At 32.7% G+C, this 20,287-nt stretch overlaps 1 protein-coding gene across 9 annotated transcripts in view; it reads right to left on the bottom strand.

Moving 5' to 3' along the window:
* The window catches only part of LCORL (ligand dependent nuclear receptor corepressor like), a 154,291-nt gene that overhangs the window by 106,675 nt on the left and 27,329 nt on the right, over window positions 1-20,287 (bottom strand). For all 9 annotated transcript variants that reach the window (XM_031436803.2, XM_031436814.2, XM_031436815.2 and 6 more), the window contains exon 2: window positions 4,695-4,760. In XM_031436803.2, coding sequence (XP_031292663.1) covers window positions 4,695-4,760 — 66 coding nt within the window. The remainder of the gene's footprint in view (window positions 1-4,694; window positions 4,761-20,287) is intronic.

The raw sequence follows: 20,287 nt of genomic DNA, 5'->3' as shown, positions 1-20,287 counted from the left end.
ATTTACCCAAATATGCTGAAAGTTACGTCCACACAAAAACCTGCACACAAATGTTTATAGCAACTTTATTCCTAATTGCCAAACCTAGGAAGTGACCAAGAGGTCTTTCAGATAAGTGACTGGATAAGCAAACTGTGGTACATCTATACAAGGCAGTCTTATTGTTTTATTGCACTTTGCTTTATTGCATTTCGCAGATACTGAATTTTTTACAAACTGAAGGTTTGTGGCAACGCTGTGTTGAGCAAGTATATCTGCCATTTTTCCAACAGCATTTATTCACTTTGTATCTCTGTGTCAATTTTAGTAATTCTCACAACACTTCAAACTTTTTCATTATTATTATATTTGCTATGGTGATCTGTAATCAGTGATCTTTGACATTACTATTACAATTGTTTTGGGGTGCTACGAACTGTGCCAATATAAGATGGCAAACTTAATAGATGTTGTGTGTGTGTTCTGACTGCTCCACCAACTGGCCTGTCCCCAGCTCTCTCTTCCTCTTGTTGGGCCTCTCTATTCCCTGAGATACAATAATACTGAAATTAGGCCAATAAATAACCCCACAATGGCCTCTAAGAGTTCAAGTGAAAGGAGTAGTAGCAAGCCTCTCACTTTAAATCAAAAGCTAGGAATGATTAAGCTTAGTGAGGAAAGCATACCAAAAGCTGAGACAGACTGAAAGCTAGGCCACTTATGCTAAACAGCCAGGTTGTGAAAGCAAAGGAAAAGTTCTTGAAGGAAATGAAAACTGCTATGCCAGTGAACACAAAATAAGAAAGCAGAACAGTCTTACCGCTGATATAAATGTTTTAGTGGTCTGGATAGCCATCCACAACAGTCCCTTAAACCAAAACCTAATTCAGAGCAAGGCCCTAATTCTCTTCAATTCTATGAAAGCTGAGAAAGGTGAGGAAGCTGCAGAAGAAAAGTTTAAACCTAGCAGAGACTGGTTCATGACATTTAAAGAAGGAAGTCATCTCCATAACATAAAAGTGTAAGGTGAAGCAACAGTGCCTATTGAGGAGCTGCAGCAAGTTATCCAGAAGATTCACCTAAGATAATTAATGAAAGTGGCCACAGTAAACAACAGATTTTAAATGTAAACAAAACAGCCGCATACTGGAAGAAGACACAATCCAGGGCTTTCATAGCTAAGGAGGAAAAAGTCAATGTCTGGCTTCAAAGCTTCAAAAGTCTGACTATCTTATTAGAGGTTAATGCAGCTGATAATTTGAGGTTGAAACCAATGCTCATTTACCATTCCAAAAATTCTAGGGACCCTAAGGATGATGCTAAATCCACACTATCTCTGCTCTATAAATGGGATAACAAAGCATGGATGACAACATATCTGTTGACAATATGGTTTGCTGAACGTTTTAAGCCCATTGTTGAGACCTACTGGTCAAAAAAAAAAAAAAAAAAAATCCTGTCAAAATGTGACTGCTAATTGACAATGTACCTGTTCATCCAACAGCTCTGCTGGAGATGTACAACAAGATTCATGTTGTTTTCATGTCTGCTAACACAACATCCATTCTGCAGTCCATGGGTTTAGGAGTAATTTCAACTTTCAAGTCTTATTTAAGAAATACATTTCATAAGGTTGTAGTTGTCATAGAAAGTGATTCCTCTGACGGATCTGGGCAAAGTAAATTGAAAACTTTCTGGAATGGATTCACCATTCTAGATACTATAAAGAACATGTGTGATTCATGGGAAGAGGTCAGGACATCTACATTAAAAGGAATTTTGTAGGGAGGGTATAGCTCAGTGGGAGAGCATGTGCTTAGCATGCAAGAGGTCTTGGGTTCGATCCCCAGCACCTCCATGAAAAAATAAATACATCGAATTACCTCCCGGCTCCAAGAAAAAGTAGAAATAAAATAAACTAAAAAGAAAAAAAAAAGGAATTTTGAAGCAGCTGATTCCAACCCTCACAGATGACTTTCAGTGGAAGAAGTAACTGCAGATATGGTGGAAATAGCAAAAGAAATGGAATTAGAGGCAGCACCTTGAAAATGTGACTGAACTGTCGCAAACTCATGATAAAATCTTAAAGGATGAGGAATTGCTTCTTATGGATGAGCAAAGAAACTGGTTTCTTGAGATGGAATCTACTCCTGAGGAAGATACTGTGAAGACCGTTGAAATGACAACAAGGAATTTAGAGTTTCACAATAACTCAGTTAATAAAGCAATGGCAGGTTTTGAGAGGACTGACTCCAATTTTCAAAGAATTTCTACTGTGGGTAATATGCTAATAAATAGCACTGAATGCTACAGAGAATCTGAAAGAGTCAGTTGATGTGGCAAACATCATTCTCATCTTATTTTAAGAAATTACCATAACCACTACAACCTTCAGCAACTACCACTCTGATCAGTAAGCAGCCATAAATATTTTGAATGCTTATTTTGTATTAGGATGATCAAGGCAAGACCCTCTACCAGCAAAATGATTATGACTTGCTGAAGGCTCAAGTGATGGTTAACATGTTTTAGCAATAAAATATTTTAAATTAGGGTATGTACATTGCTTTTTCAGACATAAGGCTATTATTACCACTTAAAGAGACTATGCTACAGTGTAAGCATAACTTTTATATGCACTGGGAAACCAAAATATTCACTTTATCATATTACTCTCTTTATCGAAGTAGTCTGGAACTAAACCCACAATACCTCTGAGGTATGCCTGTACACTTGAAAGTCCTTGTGTACACACTGTGAAGAGTTAATATAACATATAACTACTTACAAAATAGTATTAGATTCTCTAGTTTTAATATAAATAATCATCAATTCATACGAGAAAAATACTCAGTTTTGAGTTAATACTAAGCCATGAGTCCCTAGTAGGCATAAAGTAAAAGATCAGAATTAAAAAAATAAATGGAATGAGGTATAAACAATAGGATATTAAATTACTTAAATAATTATAATAGTTCTACAATGAAATACTGTGCAGCTATTAAGAATGATGATCCAGAAATTTATATACTCAAATGATGTACTAGTGAAAAAAACAGTAAACCCAAATGGTAACACTAGTGAATAAAAACAGTGGGCACAAAAAACTATATATACTGTATATACAACTTCAATAAAAGTATAAATGCATCCAAACACATATTTTAAATTTATATAAAAATGTTAAAGGTCATCTGTGGGTCATGGGACTAGGGGTAATATTTTTCTTTCTGACTCATTTGTATTTTCTAATTTCCAAAAATGAACATACATTACTTAAATACTAAGAAAAAACTAGTCTAAAAATAAAATATAAAAAATTTATTTCCTTAGGACATTCTGCCCTTTATGTAATAAACAACTAATTTCTGAAGAAACATAAATATATACATACTACATAAATAAATAAATGAAAGTGGGGGAAACAAGAGGCTTGCAACTTGTGTTATAAAAGGCCGTTAAGCATAATGCTGCCTTCTGATACGAATGAAGAGAGCAGGTTAAAAAGGGAAAGTTGAAGAAATATCAAGCATAGGTTAAATTGTTTCATTAGATTTTTCTTTTCTTCATTTACATGCTCAGAAAAATAGGTGAAACTATAATTAGTATTGGTTATAAATATATCAGGTAAAATATTTAATTTAGTGTTAAACCATGATAAAATAAGAAATGAGTAAAGTTAAGAGATATAAGAAAAAGTTCTCAGCCATAAGAATGATAAAACACTGAAAAGGCACATTTTGGGGTCTCCGTTCTAAAAGTCATGTTCTGCAGGGATATTATTCATCTGACTGAAGATGGCTGGTTGGGACAAATGATCTCTCCATAAATGCTTTCAGCTGTATGATTCATAACTCAGTTACCCTGTTCAACATTAATAAAGAATGAGTAGAAAACTTCAAACACTCCCACTATCACTATCGCTCACTCAACTCAAAAGACTTATTTATACAAGAGAGAAGGACTTTTAGAGATATGTTGGGTCTTTGTAGGATGGAAAGTACCAGAGTTTTACAGAAGATAAGAGTTAGTATATAAAATTGACCAGGCATGGGACTAAGAAATAATTCTATCAAAATCAAAGTAGAAAAAATACATATACTAGCACTGCCCATTTTGTGAATGAACTGTACTATAAAATTTCAAATGTCTATCAAAATGTTCTTAGTGCTCTACATTTCCAAGCAAACAATTAAAAAACTAAACTATAGCACAGCAATTATAGCATAGATCAAAATCTCCCTCCAGGATTTATGTTAGAATGTTTGGAAGAGGAGGCTATAGTAAATAACAAATAGGGTTATATATAAATATAAAACTCTGAACACACATGGCAGGATTTCTCAGAGTGACAATCGGAGGTCTAGGCCACCCATATCATAGCAACAGGAGATATATATTTACTCGAACCCCTTTAAGTCCTCTTTAAAAAAAAGTTAGGCACATAATATGTAAAATAACAAAAATTAAATTTTACCACCAAGCCAAAAACAAGCTTCATTTTTCATTCTGATCAGTGTACTAAAAGTTTTTAAAAGATTATATAACATTATGTAATCATAGAAACAATATTTGCATCATTTTATTTAAAAAATATTTTCTAATTAAATGAGATCACAAATTCATTTTAATATAAAGTTAGTATAGAACAACTAGTTTTTTCATTTGTAAAATGGACAGGTTAAAATTTTTTAATAAAATTTTTTAAAAATTACCTTCAAATAAACTGAGGTCTCTTCGTAGCCGTGGTCCATAAAGCCCTTCTAAAATACTCTCAAAACCTGTGTTAGTAAAGAGAGAAAAGTGTATTAACTACTAAAAAAGCTTAATTTTATAATAATCAAAAAACCATAAACTCTACACAAATCAGAAAATTATAAATTTAACATATTATGGGGGGTCATTTTTCCTTTAGTTGAATGAAGCTGAACTAGGCAATGTATACAACATAGTAAGAAGTCACACAATGACTACCAGGAATTATGATATTGTAAAAAAGGTAAATACTCAAATGTGAATATTCACTACTAAAACAAATAAACATTTTTGTCATTTAGAAACATCCCCAGGTTAAAATAATGGGCAGATTTGTTTCGCAATGATTTTGTTAAGAGGAGAAGAATAATTAAAAGAGACATGTATTATAATTATTTACACTGGTTACAAAAAATGTTAACTTAAAGTAGCATCTTTAACCTCAGTTACAAAAATGAGTAAATGAGTGTCAATGGAGAGAAATTCTTGCTGTGAAAAATATGATGTTTAAATTTAAACTTACTTGTAAAACTTAAAACAACAATTTCGCCTTGTTTTAAGGACAAACATTACTGAAAATCTTATTAACAAAGCTCTAGTTCATGAATTACAGAAATGCTTACAGAAGCATTTTACTTTCTGGCTAATTTTACAATTTGCTTTTTGAAGTCTGTATCACATTCAATTTTAAGCAGGTTATTGATAAACTACAAGGCATCCAACGAAAAATGACCAGGATGACAAAATAACTGGGATACCAAGAAAAGGAACAAATTTAAGGATGCTTAAATTATGGAGGAAAAAGAACTAAAGAAAGCATTATAGATCTGCAAAAAGAAAAATAAAGTAGATTAGTATTCTTAAACTGTAAAACAGTAGAAATACTTCTGTAGAAATGTTCCATAAATTATAAAATGCTTTTTTAAATGTTTTAAAATCTCTATAATCAAAATGAATATTAAAATCGATGGTGTGTCAAAAAGTGGCAGTATTTTTTCATTTACTGTAAGATGAAGGAATAATGCATCTTATAACAAATGATGCCTTAAATTTGACAAAGTAAGGTGCTATCACAGTACATGGTAAATATGTACTTAATAAAATCTTGGTAAAATAATTCAAGACGATTTCCCATGAGTAGAAATTTCAAGCAGAAAAATGAATGAACTTCCACCAGAGAATACTTTTTAGAATGCTACAGAAGACTTTCACATTGGATAAAAATTCAGACTGAATGAGCTCCAAATCTCTACTAGTAAGATACTCTTTTCTGCTATGATCAATTTACTTCAAAAATAATATTGCAAACCACTATTTTAGGATGTTATTCTCTGGTATTTTGGACAAAATGTATAGCCTCTCCCTACATAAGTATACTGAATTTAAACAATGTACATTTCCTAGACTTAAGCTTGAAAGAAAGAGCCTTAAAGCCTTAAGAAGAAAGCAAGTAAGGACTTATATTTTTATTCTATCGGGTTTCTCAATTCTTCAGTAGGTAAGACCACGGTATATATATATAGATATAGATAGCCTGTAAAGATTTATTCATACTGCATAGTGTTGGTGCTATTATAAATATCTTTAAAGTTCTGTTTCTTGTAGGCTTGTAGAGCACAATTAATGTTTGTAAACAGACTTTGTATCTAAACATTCTGAACTCTGTAACTATAACAATTTATCTGAAAATGCTCTACATACACAAATATATCATCTATACATAATCGTAGTTTTGTTTTTTCCTTTCCAATCCTTATTGCTTTCTTTTTTCCTGTTCTTGCCGTATTGCTTTAGCTAGGACCTCCATTATAATGTTGAAAATTAGTGGTGATAGTGAGCATCCTTGACTTATACCCAATGTAAATGGGAAAGCATTCCAATTTTCATCATTAAATATGTTTGCTGTATTCTTTAAGATAAATACTACTTATCACATTAAGAAGTTCCTTCTATGTCTAGCTTGCTGGAAGTTGGGGGGCTGGGGGCCCTGCCATGAAAAGACCTTGAATTTTTACCAAATCAATCAATCAATCAATCAATCAATCTACTTACAATACTATGTTTAAGGCATACAACACAGTAATTCAATATATTTCATAGACTATACTCTATGTAAAGCTATTATAAAATACTGACCATACTTCCTGTACTGTAGATGACATCCTTGTAATTTTTTTTAAATTTTATACCTAGTAGTTTGTACCTCTCAATCCCCTTCACTTATTTTACCCTTCTTCCCTCTGGTAACTACTAGTTTCTTCTCTGTATCTTGAGTCTGTTTGTTTTGTTATATTTGTTTACTTGTTTAATTTTTTAGATTTCATTTATAAGTGAAAACATACAGTATTTGTCTTGCTCTGTCTGACTTATTTCATGAAGCATAATACCTTCCAGGCCCATCCATGTTGTTACAAGTGGCAAAATTTCATTATTTCTTGTGGTTGAGTACCAAATTTACTTTGAATCTATTGAAATAACCTTGTCATTTTTCTGTCTTACATCTCTTAATATGGAGAATTACACTGAATATTAAACCAATCTTCCTCCATTCCTGGGAAAACCCAATATTATCATGAGATATATCTGCTAGGTTTCCTGTCCTGATTATTCCTTTCATATGTCTGCGTCAATGTTCACCAATGAGACTGATGATCCATAAATTTCCTTTGTACTTGGTCAAGCTTTGACATCAATGTTATGTACTCTCATATGAGTGGAAATGTTCTTTCTTTTTCCACTCTCTGGGAAAAAATTAGGAAATGTAAGATGCCATGCTTGAACAGTTAAAAAAACATGTCAGGGATGTCAACTGGGAATAGTCTTTCTGAAGTACTTAATGATCAAGTTTATTTAACCGTCAAAGGACTACTCATACATTCTATTTCTCACATTAGTTATAGTTTTCTGGGAACCTGCCCATTTCAACTATATTTTCTAATTTATTTGCATAAAATGTTTCTTCATATCTTATATCTATCTAATGTCAACAGCCCTGCAGTCATGTCCTTTTTGCTTCTCATTCTACACTTCATTTATTTCTCTTTTTTCTCGGTCAAGCTCATTAGAAGTTTCTCATTTTTTTAGATCTAAAAAGAATTCTTTTTTTGATTCCTTGATCTTCTCTACTATATGTTTGTTTTCTTAGCCATTAAATTCCTGTGCCTGTTTTTATTTCTTCCTGCCATCTATTTAGTGTTTATTTTGCTCTTATATTTTTCCTTCCTGCAATGGATTTGCAGCTTATTAACTTTCAGCCTTTCTTATTCTCTGACATATGCATTTAAAGTTATCAGTTTCTATCTATGTACTCCTTTAAGCTGCATTCCACAACTTTTGATGTGTCATTATTTTCTCATCATTGAGTCAAAATATTTCCTAATTTCCATTATGACTTCTTTTTGGATTCATGTTTTTTAGAAGCATAATTCTTAATTTCCAAATATATATGGACAGTCTACCCTTTTTACAGATTTCTACACTGTAATCAAAGAAAATGCCCAACATCATTCCAATCCTTTGAAATTTTCTGTCTTTATAGTTGATATAAACAATTTTTGAAACTTCTCTACATATACTTAAAAAGAATATGTACTCTAAAATTGTTGGATGCAACATTCTTTATTTGTTCATTAGGTTAACATGTTATTTGTGTTCTTTAATCATCCTTACTCATTTTTGTTTTTTAATGTTTGTTTTTTCTATGAAGTGTTGAGAAAAAGTATGCAAAATCTCCTATAAAACTGTGGCTTTGTCTACTGCTCTTTAAAATTTTGTTTTGTAAGTTTTTGAGGCTATATTATCAAGTCCTTCTAATTGTTTTATCTTCCTGGTGAACAGAACTTTATATAATTATGAAGTGACCCATTTTATTTCTAGGAATGATTTTTGTATTCAACTATATGGTCTAATATTACACAGCTATAACACAATTTTGGTTACTGTTTCCATAAGGTCATTTTCAGTTATTTCTTTATAACCTTTCTGTATTATTAAATAACATGGAATTTCTTTTTTAAAACACTACAACATTTCATCAGAATTTAGTAATTTAAATTTAGAAGTTTATATTTGGGTTTAAATTCCTTATCTACTTTTGTTCTATTTGTATCCAGCTTCTATTTTTCTCCTTTCTTTCAAATTTTGAAATTGACTGAGTATTTTTCATTCAATTTTGTTTCTCCTTTATCAGTATGAAAATTAAGCCTTCTATCTCTATTCTTTTCGAGGTTCTCCCAGAAATTAGGGTATAAGTCTAAAATTAATCAAAATCTTTTCTCATCCTTCCAGGACTTAGACTTCCTTCTTATTTGTTATTACTTCATGTACTTCACTAAACATTATGTTCTTTTATGTTTGCACACATATTTACTGTCATTGCTCTTCATTCCTTATCATATCTCAGAGCATTCATCTAGGAATACTTTCCTTCTGCCCCAAGGTACCTCCTTTAGTGAACATCTGTTGATGTTAACATCCTTCATTAGAATCCAATCAAAAGTATCCAAGTTGTTCTTACAATGCTTACATGCTGCTCTCTCTCCTGTATTTTATACATCCTTCTCTTTACTTAGCTGCATTTTGCTTAATTTCTCCTACTACATATATTCCACTTCACAAACTTCCTCTATTGCACAGTCAGCTGACAAACATGTACTCTGATTTTTTTTACAGTCAATTTTATAGAGATACAATTGTCATACAATATTATATGCCAATTTTAAAAAAGTTTAATAAATTTTGACAAAGCATACATTCATTTAACATAATCCAGACATAGACTATTCCTATTAATTGAAATGGTACCCTTGTGCTGTTTTGAATAAGCTGTCTGAAAGAACCCCAAACCCAAAGAAACACTAATCTATTTTCTGTCATTATAAATTAGACTTGTCTTTTCTATAGTTGCACATAAATGGAATCAGAGCATGTACTCTTTTGTGTCTAGCTTCTTTTACTCAGCAACCTATCATGAAGATTGCATGCATCAGTACTTTTAACTGCTGAGGTGTATTCCCTTATATGGATATAGGACAACCTGCTTATCAATTTTCATGTTGATGAACATTTGGGTTCTTTAAAATGCGTGACTATTATAAATAAAGTTGATGTGTACATGCATACCAACTCTTTGTGAATATATGTAATCATTTCTCTTAAATAAATATCTAAGAGTGTTATCGTTGAGTTGAGTGGTAAAATTGTTTTGGCTTGTTGTTAATATTTTAAGGAATTGAACGTTGTTTTGCAATATGGATATACTCTTTTACATTCCCACCAGTAATATGTGAGAGATCCAGTTGCACCACAGACTTACCAACATATGGCAATGTCAATCTTTTTAACTTTAGCCACTCTAATGAATATACATGTATGGGTATATCATAGAGGTTGTAACATGCAGTTTCTTGATGACTAATGATTTTAAGCATCCTTTCTACTGAAATGTCTTTGTTAAGGTAACAAGGTTATGTTTGCCTCATAAAGCAAACTGGGAACTAAACCATCCTTCTCTGTTTTCTGAGTTTGTGTATTACAATATTTATTCATTAACTGTAAACCAGACCCCTGGAGTTTTCTTTATGGTTAAGGTTTTAAATTATGAATCCAAGTTTTTTTAGGTCAATATAAAACTGTTCAAGTTATCTATTTCTTAATTGATCAGTTTTGGCAATTTGTATTTAAGTTATAGTATTTATTCGCATAAAACTGTTCAAAGATTTTTCTTATTACCTTTTTAATGTTTGTACAATCTGCAGTGATATCCCTTTCATTTCCAATATCAGCTTAATTATCTCCTCTACTTTACTGATCACTCTGGCCAAAATGTTAGCAATTTTATTGATTTTTTCCTCCAAAAGACCACTTATAGTTTCAATCATTTTACTGTCTACCCTTTTCTACATTTTTGATTTCTGCATTACCTTTAATACATTCTTCCTTCTAATCATTTTTATTTTATTTGCACTTATTTTTCTAAGTTTTTGAGGTGAAAGTTCACATTGATATGTGACCTTTGTCATTTTCTAATAAAAGCACTCAAAGCTATAAATTTTTCCCTATTCACTCCTTTAGCGCCATCTCATAAATTCTGATAAGTTGTCTCTTCATTTTCATCAGTTTGATATGGTTCTTAATTTCCCTTATGATGCCTTGTTTTACATGTAAGTTATAAATGTACTGTTTAATTTCCAAATATTTGGGAATTTTCCAGAAATGCTACTGAATTCCAGCTGAATTCCTTGTGATCATAAAACACATTTTGCAAGATTACAACCATTTTAAATTTACTGAGATTTGACTTGCAGGTAGCATCTGATCTATATTGGTGAATATTCCATATACATTTGAAAAGAACATGTATCTGCAGTTATTAGAATTATTTAGGCCTACTTGATTGAAAGCGTTCTTCTACACTTCTACTAACTTTCTATCTTAACTTTGTCCTTTAAGTTCCGTCAGTTTTTGCTTCATGTATTTCAAATCTCTGGTATTAGGTACACATATACTTTTATATTATGGCTCCTTTGTGGATTGATCTCATCATCATTAAAAAATGCTCCTCTTTATCGTTGTTCCAAAGTCCTATTTCTTGGTCTGAAGTTTACTATATCTGATGTTATATCAGACACACTAACTTTCTTATGACTACCACTTTTGTTACACAGTTGACCCTCAAACAACACAGAATTGAACTGCATGGGTCCATTTATAGGTGGATTGTTTTCATTGGTAAATACTATAGAACTACAAAATCTGCTGGTGGTTAAATCCACGGATGCTGAACCACAGATATGGAGGAACCACAGACACAGAGGGCCAACTGTAAATTTTCTTTTTTTTCTAGTTTCTTTGATCAATTTCTTTTTCTCCTTTTTCAGTTTTATTAGGTAGAATTACTACAGTTTGACTGCACATACACAATACATTGCATGTAAATACATACATACAGTATACTACACATTTTAAATTTACATATATGTGCTAATTATTGTTTCTAAGAACAGATTAGATCTTTAGCTTTTTAAACTTACATAGTTATCAAAGGAATAAAGCCAACTACAAAATAAGAATCAACAGAATGTGGTAATCCAATCATAAAGAACAGTCAGATGTGCTTGCACATATTCAAGAAATCAATCATCTTAGTTACAAATAATAAGTAGTACATTTGTGTCCTTATTATTATTATTTTTTTAGATTCCTCATACAAATGATGTCATATGACATTTTTCTTTCTCTTTCTGGCCCACTTCACTTAGAATGATCATCTTCAGGTCCATCCAAATTGCTGCAATTATTTTCTTCTTTTTTATGGCTAAGTAGTGTTCCAATGTATATATGTACCACATCTTCTTTATCCAGTCATCTGTTGATGGGCATTTGGGTTGTTTCCATGTCTTGGCTATCATAAATTGTGCTGCTATGAACACTGGGGTGCATGTGTCTTTTTGAATTTTATTTTTCTCCAGATATATGCCCAGGAATGGGATTGCTGGATCACATGTTAAGTCTATTTTCAGTTTTTTAAGTAATCTCCACACTGTCCTCCATTTTCTTGGATTGGAAGAATCAATATTGTTAAAATGACCATACTGCCCAAGGCAATTTACAGATTCAGTGTAGTCCCTATCAAGTTACCAACGACATTCTTCACAGAGCTGGAATAAAAAATGTTAAAATTTGTATGGAAACTCAAAAGACCCAGAATAGCCAAAACAATCTTCAAAAAGAAGAATGGAGCTGGGGGAATCATGCTCCCTGACTTCAGACAGTAATCAAAACCGTATGGTACTGGCACAAAAACAGACACAGAGATCAATGGAACAGGATAGAAAGTCCAGAAATAAACCCACACATATATGGTCAATCTACCACAAAGGAGGCAAGAATAAACAATGGAGAAAAGACAGTCTCTTCACCAGGTGGTGCTGGGAAAACTAGACAGTTACCAGTAAAAGACTGAAATTAGAACATTCTCTAACACTATGTACAAAAATATACTCAAAATGGATTAAAGACCTAAATTTAAGACCAGATACTATAAAACTCCTAGAGGAAAACACAGGTAGAACACTCGCAGACATACATTACAGCAATATATGTTTTGAGCCAGCTCCTGGAATATTGGAAATAAAAGCAAAAATAAACAAATAGGATCTAATTAAACTTAAAAGCTTTTGCACAGCTAAGGATACCATCAACAAAATGAATAGACAACCTACAGAATGGGAGAAAGTATTTGCAAGTGATGTGACTGATAAGGGACTAATTTCCAAAATATACAGTATACATATAAGCTCATATACCTTAATATCAAAGAAACAAGCAACCCAATAAAAATGGGCAAAAGACCTAAACAACCAATTCTCCAGTGAAGACATACAAATGGCCAATAGGCATATGAAAAAATGCTCGGCATCGCTAATTGTCAGAGAAATACAGATCAAAACTACAATGAGATATCACCTCACACCAGCCAGAATGGCCATCATAGAAAAATCTACAAATGATAGATGCTTGAGAGGGTGTGGAGAAAGGGGAACCCTCCTACACTGTTGGTGGGAGTGTAGACTGGTGCAGCCACTATGGAGGACAGTATGGAGGGCCAACTATAAGTTATACTTGGATTTTCAGCAGTGTAGAGAGTCAACACCCCCAACCCACTCATTGTTTAAGGGTCAATGGTATGTCTTTTTCCATCCTTTAACTTTTAACCTATTTATGTCTTTATATTTACATTGAGCTTCTTATAGAAAACATATAGTTGAATCTTTCACCTTTATCCAGTGTAAATCTCTGCTTTTTAAATGAAGTGTTTAGATAACATTTAATGTAATTAACAGTATGACTGGGTTTATATCTACTATCTTATTTGTTTTCTGTTTGTCCCATAAGAGGGAGAAGTTCATTCCCTGACTTGTTGATTTCAGTAATTTTAACAACTTTTACAATGTTCTTTTAAAATATTTAACATCTTTTTTTACAGCTCCCCAGTCCTTGCAGATATTTAGGTCTGTAATTTCTTTAAGTATGGTAAGTACAGTCATTTAAAAAATCAGTATCTGATCATTCCAATATTATATGTTGTATGGGTCTATTCTGCTATCTAATGGTTTCTGCTCATCTTGCCTTGCTTCTTTCTGCAGTTAATGCAGTACTTACTGGCTTTGCTCCCAAAAGATTAAAAACTCCCTAATGCCTAGGATGGATGTACCCTCTTCCTCCAAAGATGCTTATCATTTGTTTCCAGAAAACATCTAAGGGCACTGTCAATTAGAAACCATCTTGTGATAAGTAGAATAATGAAAGGCTCCACAGAGATGTCCATGTTCCAATACTCATTATCCATGAATAAATTATGTTACATGGCAAGGAGGAATTAAGGTTGCAGGTATTATTAAGGTACCTAATCACTGACCTTAAGATAAGATTAACCTGGTGGACCCAATATAATCATAAGGATTTTTAAATTGGGAACAGGGAGGCAGAAGAGTCAGAATGAGAGATGGCATCAGGAGAATGACTAACCACCACTTTGAAGATGGAAAGGGACAACAATACATGGAAGGTAGGCAACCTTTAAAAGCTGGAAAACACAAGACAATGGATTCTGCCCTAGAGCCTTCATAAAGAAGCACAGCCCTGTCAACAACTTGATTTTAGCCCATGGAAGCCCATCTCAGACTCTGACCTCCAGAACGGTAAGCTAATATATTAGTGTGGTCTTAAGCCACTAAATTTGTGTTAATTTGCTACAAGAGAAGTAGGAAACTAATATACACTTGTCTTAGTTTATTCAGGCTGTTATAACAAAATACCAGAGACTGAGTGGCTTATAAAAATCAAACATTTATTTCTCACAGTTCTGCAGGCTGGAATTCTAAGACCAGGCTGCTAGCACAGTCAGACTCTGGTGAAGGCTCTCTTTCAGGTTACAGAATGCCAGCTTCTCCATGTGTCCTCACATAGTGAAGGGGGCAAGCTATCTCTCTGGGGCCTCTTTTATAAAGACACTAATCCCATTCATGAGAGTTCCACCTTCATGGCCTCATCACTTCCTGAAAGTCCCACCTGCAAATATCACCACTTTGGCCATTAAGTTTCGACCTAGCAATTTTGGAGAGACACAAATATTTAGGTCACAGCAACACTTTAATTTCATGGCCTGAGGTTCCTTGATTACCTCAGGGTACAGATCTGTTAGAAGGCCAGTTTGTGACATGTTCAATCTCAGGTATTTTTCTCCTTTACTTTTTCCTTTTCCTGCTCTGATCAACAGGTAACCTCCTCCTGGGACTTCAGGGGAAAAGGACATTTAGGCCTGGTTGCTTTTACCCTGAAGGCAAGGCCTTCTGAAGTCCAGCTTAATTTCTATAGATATCCTATAAGGGTATCTACCTTGGACAAGCCCTAGGATTTGAATTCTGATCCTCTTCCCTAGTTGGCCAGGAAAGCACAAATATGACAAATGACCTCAAGCTTAAACAGCTTTTCACCCCTTATTTTCTTCTTACCACTAACATTAACCTAGGTATTCCCAATTATCTTTGCAGCTCTTAAAAAAAAAAAAGTTCTACTCAAGCATTTTTCATACTTTGCAACATAAGGATTGATCTAGATAACTCAGATCACCCTTACCAAAAACCAAAATTCCTAGTTCAGTCTGACTATAATACAGAGTTCATTTATATAGATACATGCAGTTTATCCATTTCTCTATTGAGAGCTGTGTGACTTTTCACTTTTTTTGTTATTACAAACAGAGCTGCATCAAAAATCCTCATAAATGTGTCTTCCTGTCCAAGTGTTAGAGCTTCTTTTGGGTAGAAGTCTCTAAGTGGAACTACTTGGCCCTAAGTTATGACCATTCTCAACTTTACTAGATATTGCATTATATGGTTAAAGATCTTAATATTTTATCAGCTATGTTTAAGAGTTCCTGTTTTCCCCAAATACTCACCAACTTGGTATTATCAGGCTTTATATTTGTCAAACACATGAACATAAAATCACTTACCATTTTAATTTGCAGTTCCCTAATTACTACTAAAAGTTAGCATATATTGAAATGTTATTTACAGATTGTCCTTTTGCCAATTTTCAATTGGACTGTTGGTTTTTCAAAAAAAAAAATCAAATCAGTTTTATGTATTCTGGGTAATAATTACCAATTTCATAAATTGCACACCCCCCACCCCAGTTATGGCTTAACTTTTCATTCTGTTCTCTCAAAACAGAAGTTTTGTGGGGGTTTTCTGAAGTATAGTTGATCTGCAATATTTTTTTCATAGTTTTTTTTTTTTTGCTTTGTGTTGCTTTTTTGTTTGTCTTTTATGGGGCAGGGATTAGATTTATTTATTATTTAAAATGAGGTACTCGGAATTGAACCCAGAACCTTGTGCATGCTAATTATGCACTCTGTCACTGAGCTATACACCCTCCACCTGCTTTGTCTTGTTTTAATGTAGCATAGACAAACTTTTTTTTTGTATTTTGTGCTATGGTTTGTACATTTTCTTGTATAAGAAAAATTTTGAAAGATAATTATTTTTATGAGTATGCATAAAATTTTGAACTTTTGCTATATGTAGTTCTTTAATCCACCAGAATTCATTTTTATGAACAGTCTAATATAGAACTACAATTTTATCCCAAGCACCATTCCATCTCAATTGATTAGTAAGGCTACTTTCATGTCCCATGAAATCACAGAATGTAAGTCTGGATTTTTAAAATTAATATTTTATTGAGGTATAATTTCCTACCATAAAATTCACTCATTGTAAGTACATAATTCAATCATTTTAATATATATTGTACAGAGATGTACAGTCATCACCAAATCTAATGTTAGAACATTCCATCACCTCCAAAAGAAAACTTGTACCCATTTAGAGTCTCCTCATTCCTACCCCCAGCCCCAGGTACAAATCAATCTACTTCTTATCTCTGTAAGTTTGCATTTTCTGGTTATTTCAAATAAATAAAATCATATAATACGTGCTATTTAGTATCTGTCTTCTTCCACTAAGTATAACGTCTTTGAGGTTCATCTATGTTGTAGCATGTAGTTGTATGTCACCACATTTATACATCCATTTGACAACTGATGGAACTTTGGGTTGTAAACAGCTGAAGACATACATTTTCATTTCTATTGGGAAGGCACATAGAAATGAAATTTCTGGATCCATATGATATTTCTATGTTTAACATTTTAAGAAACTGCCAAACTGTTTTCCAAAGTAGTTGGACCATTTTATACTCCCACCAGCAATTTCTCTACAGTTTTATCAACACTTGTCTTTTCAATTATAGCCATTTTAGTTAGTATGAAGTGGTATCTCATTTTTCTAGTGACTCATGATGTTGAACATCTTTTTATGAGCTTATCAGTAATTCATATGTTCTTCAGTTAAATGTCTACTCAAATGCTTTGCTTATTTTTTAATTGGGTTATTTATCTTTTCATTACTGAGCTGTAAAAGTTCTTACAGATATAGGTCCTTTATCAGATATATGATCCACTTGTAAATATTTCCTACAAGTCTGTGAATTGTCTTTTCCCATTTCTGATAATGTCTATTGAAGCACAAAAAGCTTGTAACTTTGATTAGGTCCAATTTCTCAACCGTTTTTTGGTGGATCTGTTTTTAGGCCCTTCAATGATCTGTTTGTCTACTCCTAAGTGAATACCACAATATGTTAAAGATTACCATTTTATGATTTTTTAAAAATATTCAATACCACCGAATGATTTTCTTAACTAAGGTCTATCATATCATTTATTGGAGTTATTCTTTCTTACTTTATAGTTTTTATGGTCAACTAAAAATGTTAACTTAAAAAAAAAAAAACTCATTTCCTTTTGATGTACATAGATGTGGCCAATTTCTATCCAGTAAATTTGCTCAGCTCATCTAACAGTTTTAATAATTTATCTATAGATTCTCTTACATTTTTATATACAAACACCTGAGGAAAACTACAATTGTAATTTTAAGTCATTGTGCTTTTTTACGCCTTAATTTTATTGTTTTGGCTAAGGCCTCCAGTTACTGTTGAACAGAACTGGTAATACCCTAAATAACACACAAGAAGAAAGAGAAGAATTATAACACACTTCACATCCAAAACTATGCAAGCCAGAAGACAATGCAGTGTCACCTTTAGAGTGCTGAAACTGTCAACCCAGAATTCTATACACAGCAAAAATATGTTTCAAAAATAAAGGTGAAATAAAGACACTTTTGACAAACAAAAACTGAAAAATAATCAGAAGAAATGTGAAAGTCTTCAGAAAAAAGAATGTTACCACCCAGACATTTGGATCTACACAAAGAAATGAAGATTCCCTCAAAATGGTTAAGATGAAAGGAAATATAAAAGATATTTTCCCATTTAGGGGGACCTAATCAAACACACCAAAGGAAACCACACACAAAACGAAAAGACAATCTATGGAATGGGAAAAAATAATTGTGAATACTGCAAATAACAGGGACTTATCTTCCAAAATATATAAAAAACAGCTCATACAATTCAAAATAAAAAAAAACCACAAACAACCCAATCAAAAAATAAGCAAAAATTAGAGAAATGCAAATCAAAACTACAGTAAGGTGTATCACTTCACCCCAGTAAGAATGTCCATAGTTTAAAAGCCTACAAATAAATGCTGCAAAGGATGTGAAGAAAAAGAAACCTTCCTACACTGCTGGTGGCAACGTAAATCAATGCAACCATTATGAAGAACAGTATGGAGGTTCCTTAAAAAACTAAAAACAGGGTTGCCATAAGATCCAGCAATCCTAGTCCTGGGCATATATCTGGAGAAGACTCTTAATTCAAAAAGATACATGCACCCCAATGTTCACAGCAGCACTATTTACAACAGCCAAGATATGAAAGCAATCTAAATGTCCATGGACAGATGAATGAATAAAGAAGATGCAGTATATATACACACAATGGAATATTACTCAGCCATAAAAAGAGATGAAACAATACCATTTGCAGCAACATGGATGGATCTAGAGATTCCCCATACTAAGTGAAGTAAGTTAGACAGAGACAAATATCTTATGGTAACACTTTTATCTTCAAAAAAGATACAAATGAACTTATTTACAAACCAGAAACTGACTCATAGACATAGAAAACAAACTATAGATACAAAAGGGGAAAGAGGAGTGGGCAGGGATAAATCAGGAGTCTGAGATTAATAGATACACACTAACATATAGAAAATAGATAAACAACAAGGATTTACTGTATAGCATAGGGAGCTAGATTCAGTACCTTATAATAACCTGTAATGGAAAAAAATCTGAAAAAGAACATATATGTGTATCTGAATCACTTTGCTGTACACTTGAAATTAACATAATATTGTAAATCAACTATACTTCAAAGAAAAGAATTTGTATCTAGACAATATAAAGAACTTTTAAGAAAACAAGCCACTCAAAATTTTTTACTGGGTAAAAGATTTAAACAGATACATTACCAAAAAGACAAATGGATAGCAAACTAGCATATGAAGAGGTACTCAACATCATTCACCATTGATACGCAAATTAAAATCTCAGCAGAATTCACTACATACCTATTAGAATGACTAAAAAGAAACTGCTAATACCACATGCTGGTAAGGATACACAGCAACTGGATTTCTCACAAATTATACAGAGGAATGCAAAGTAGCGCAACAACTTTGAAAAACAGTTTGACAATTTCTAATAAGCTAAACACATACTACTACATGATCCAATAATCCCACTCCAAGATATTTATCCAACAGAAATGAAAACTACATTTATACAAAAATCTATTCACAAATGTTCATAGAGTTTCATTCACAATTACCCCAAACTGGAAATAACCCAATGTTCTTCAGCTGTTGAATGGATAAACTATGATATAAGAAAATACTACTCAACAAAAGGAACAAACTACTGATAAGTGCAACAACACAGATATATCTTAAATGCATATTGTTAAGTGAAGGAAGCCAGTATCAATAGTACATACTGTATGATTCCATTTACATAATACTCTGGAAAAAGCAAAACTATAGGGTCAAATATCAAATCAATGGTTGCTAGTGCTTGGGTATGGATAAGGCAATGACTACCAAAGAGCATAAAAGAACTTTGAGGGATGGTGGAACTGTGTATATCTTGATTGTTGAGGAGTTAGTTATCCAATTGTTAGTGTGTCAGAACTCACAGAACTGTACTCTATAAATTATACCTTAATAAAGTTCACCAAAAATATTTTTAATATGGTGTAAGAGATGGTTTTTGAAGCAGAGAAAGGTGAAGGTATTTATTAAGAACTAGAAGAACTATGAGGTTAGACAGCTTGATGGATTATCTTTAAGGAAATAAAGTCAAATGAATGATGTCAGAGTTTAGAGTAAAGATGGAAAACTGAAAATTAGATGTCACAGTCATCAATGAGCATGGAAAGGTAACTCAGCTTTGTGCTTGCTTGTGGCATATTAAAAACCCCATGATTTTCAAAAACAAAGACCCATTTGTACAGAAAT

This window comes from Camelus dromedarius, chromosome 1 (assembly GCF_036321535.1).
Source record: "Camelus dromedarius isolate mCamDro1 chromosome 1, mCamDro1.pat, whole genome shotgun sequence".
In the NCBI taxonomy this organism is placed as follows: domain Eukaryota; kingdom Metazoa; phylum Chordata; class Mammalia; order Artiodactyla; family Camelidae; genus Camelus; species Camelus dromedarius.
This window is presented reverse-complemented; position numbering and strand designations above follow the sequence as displayed.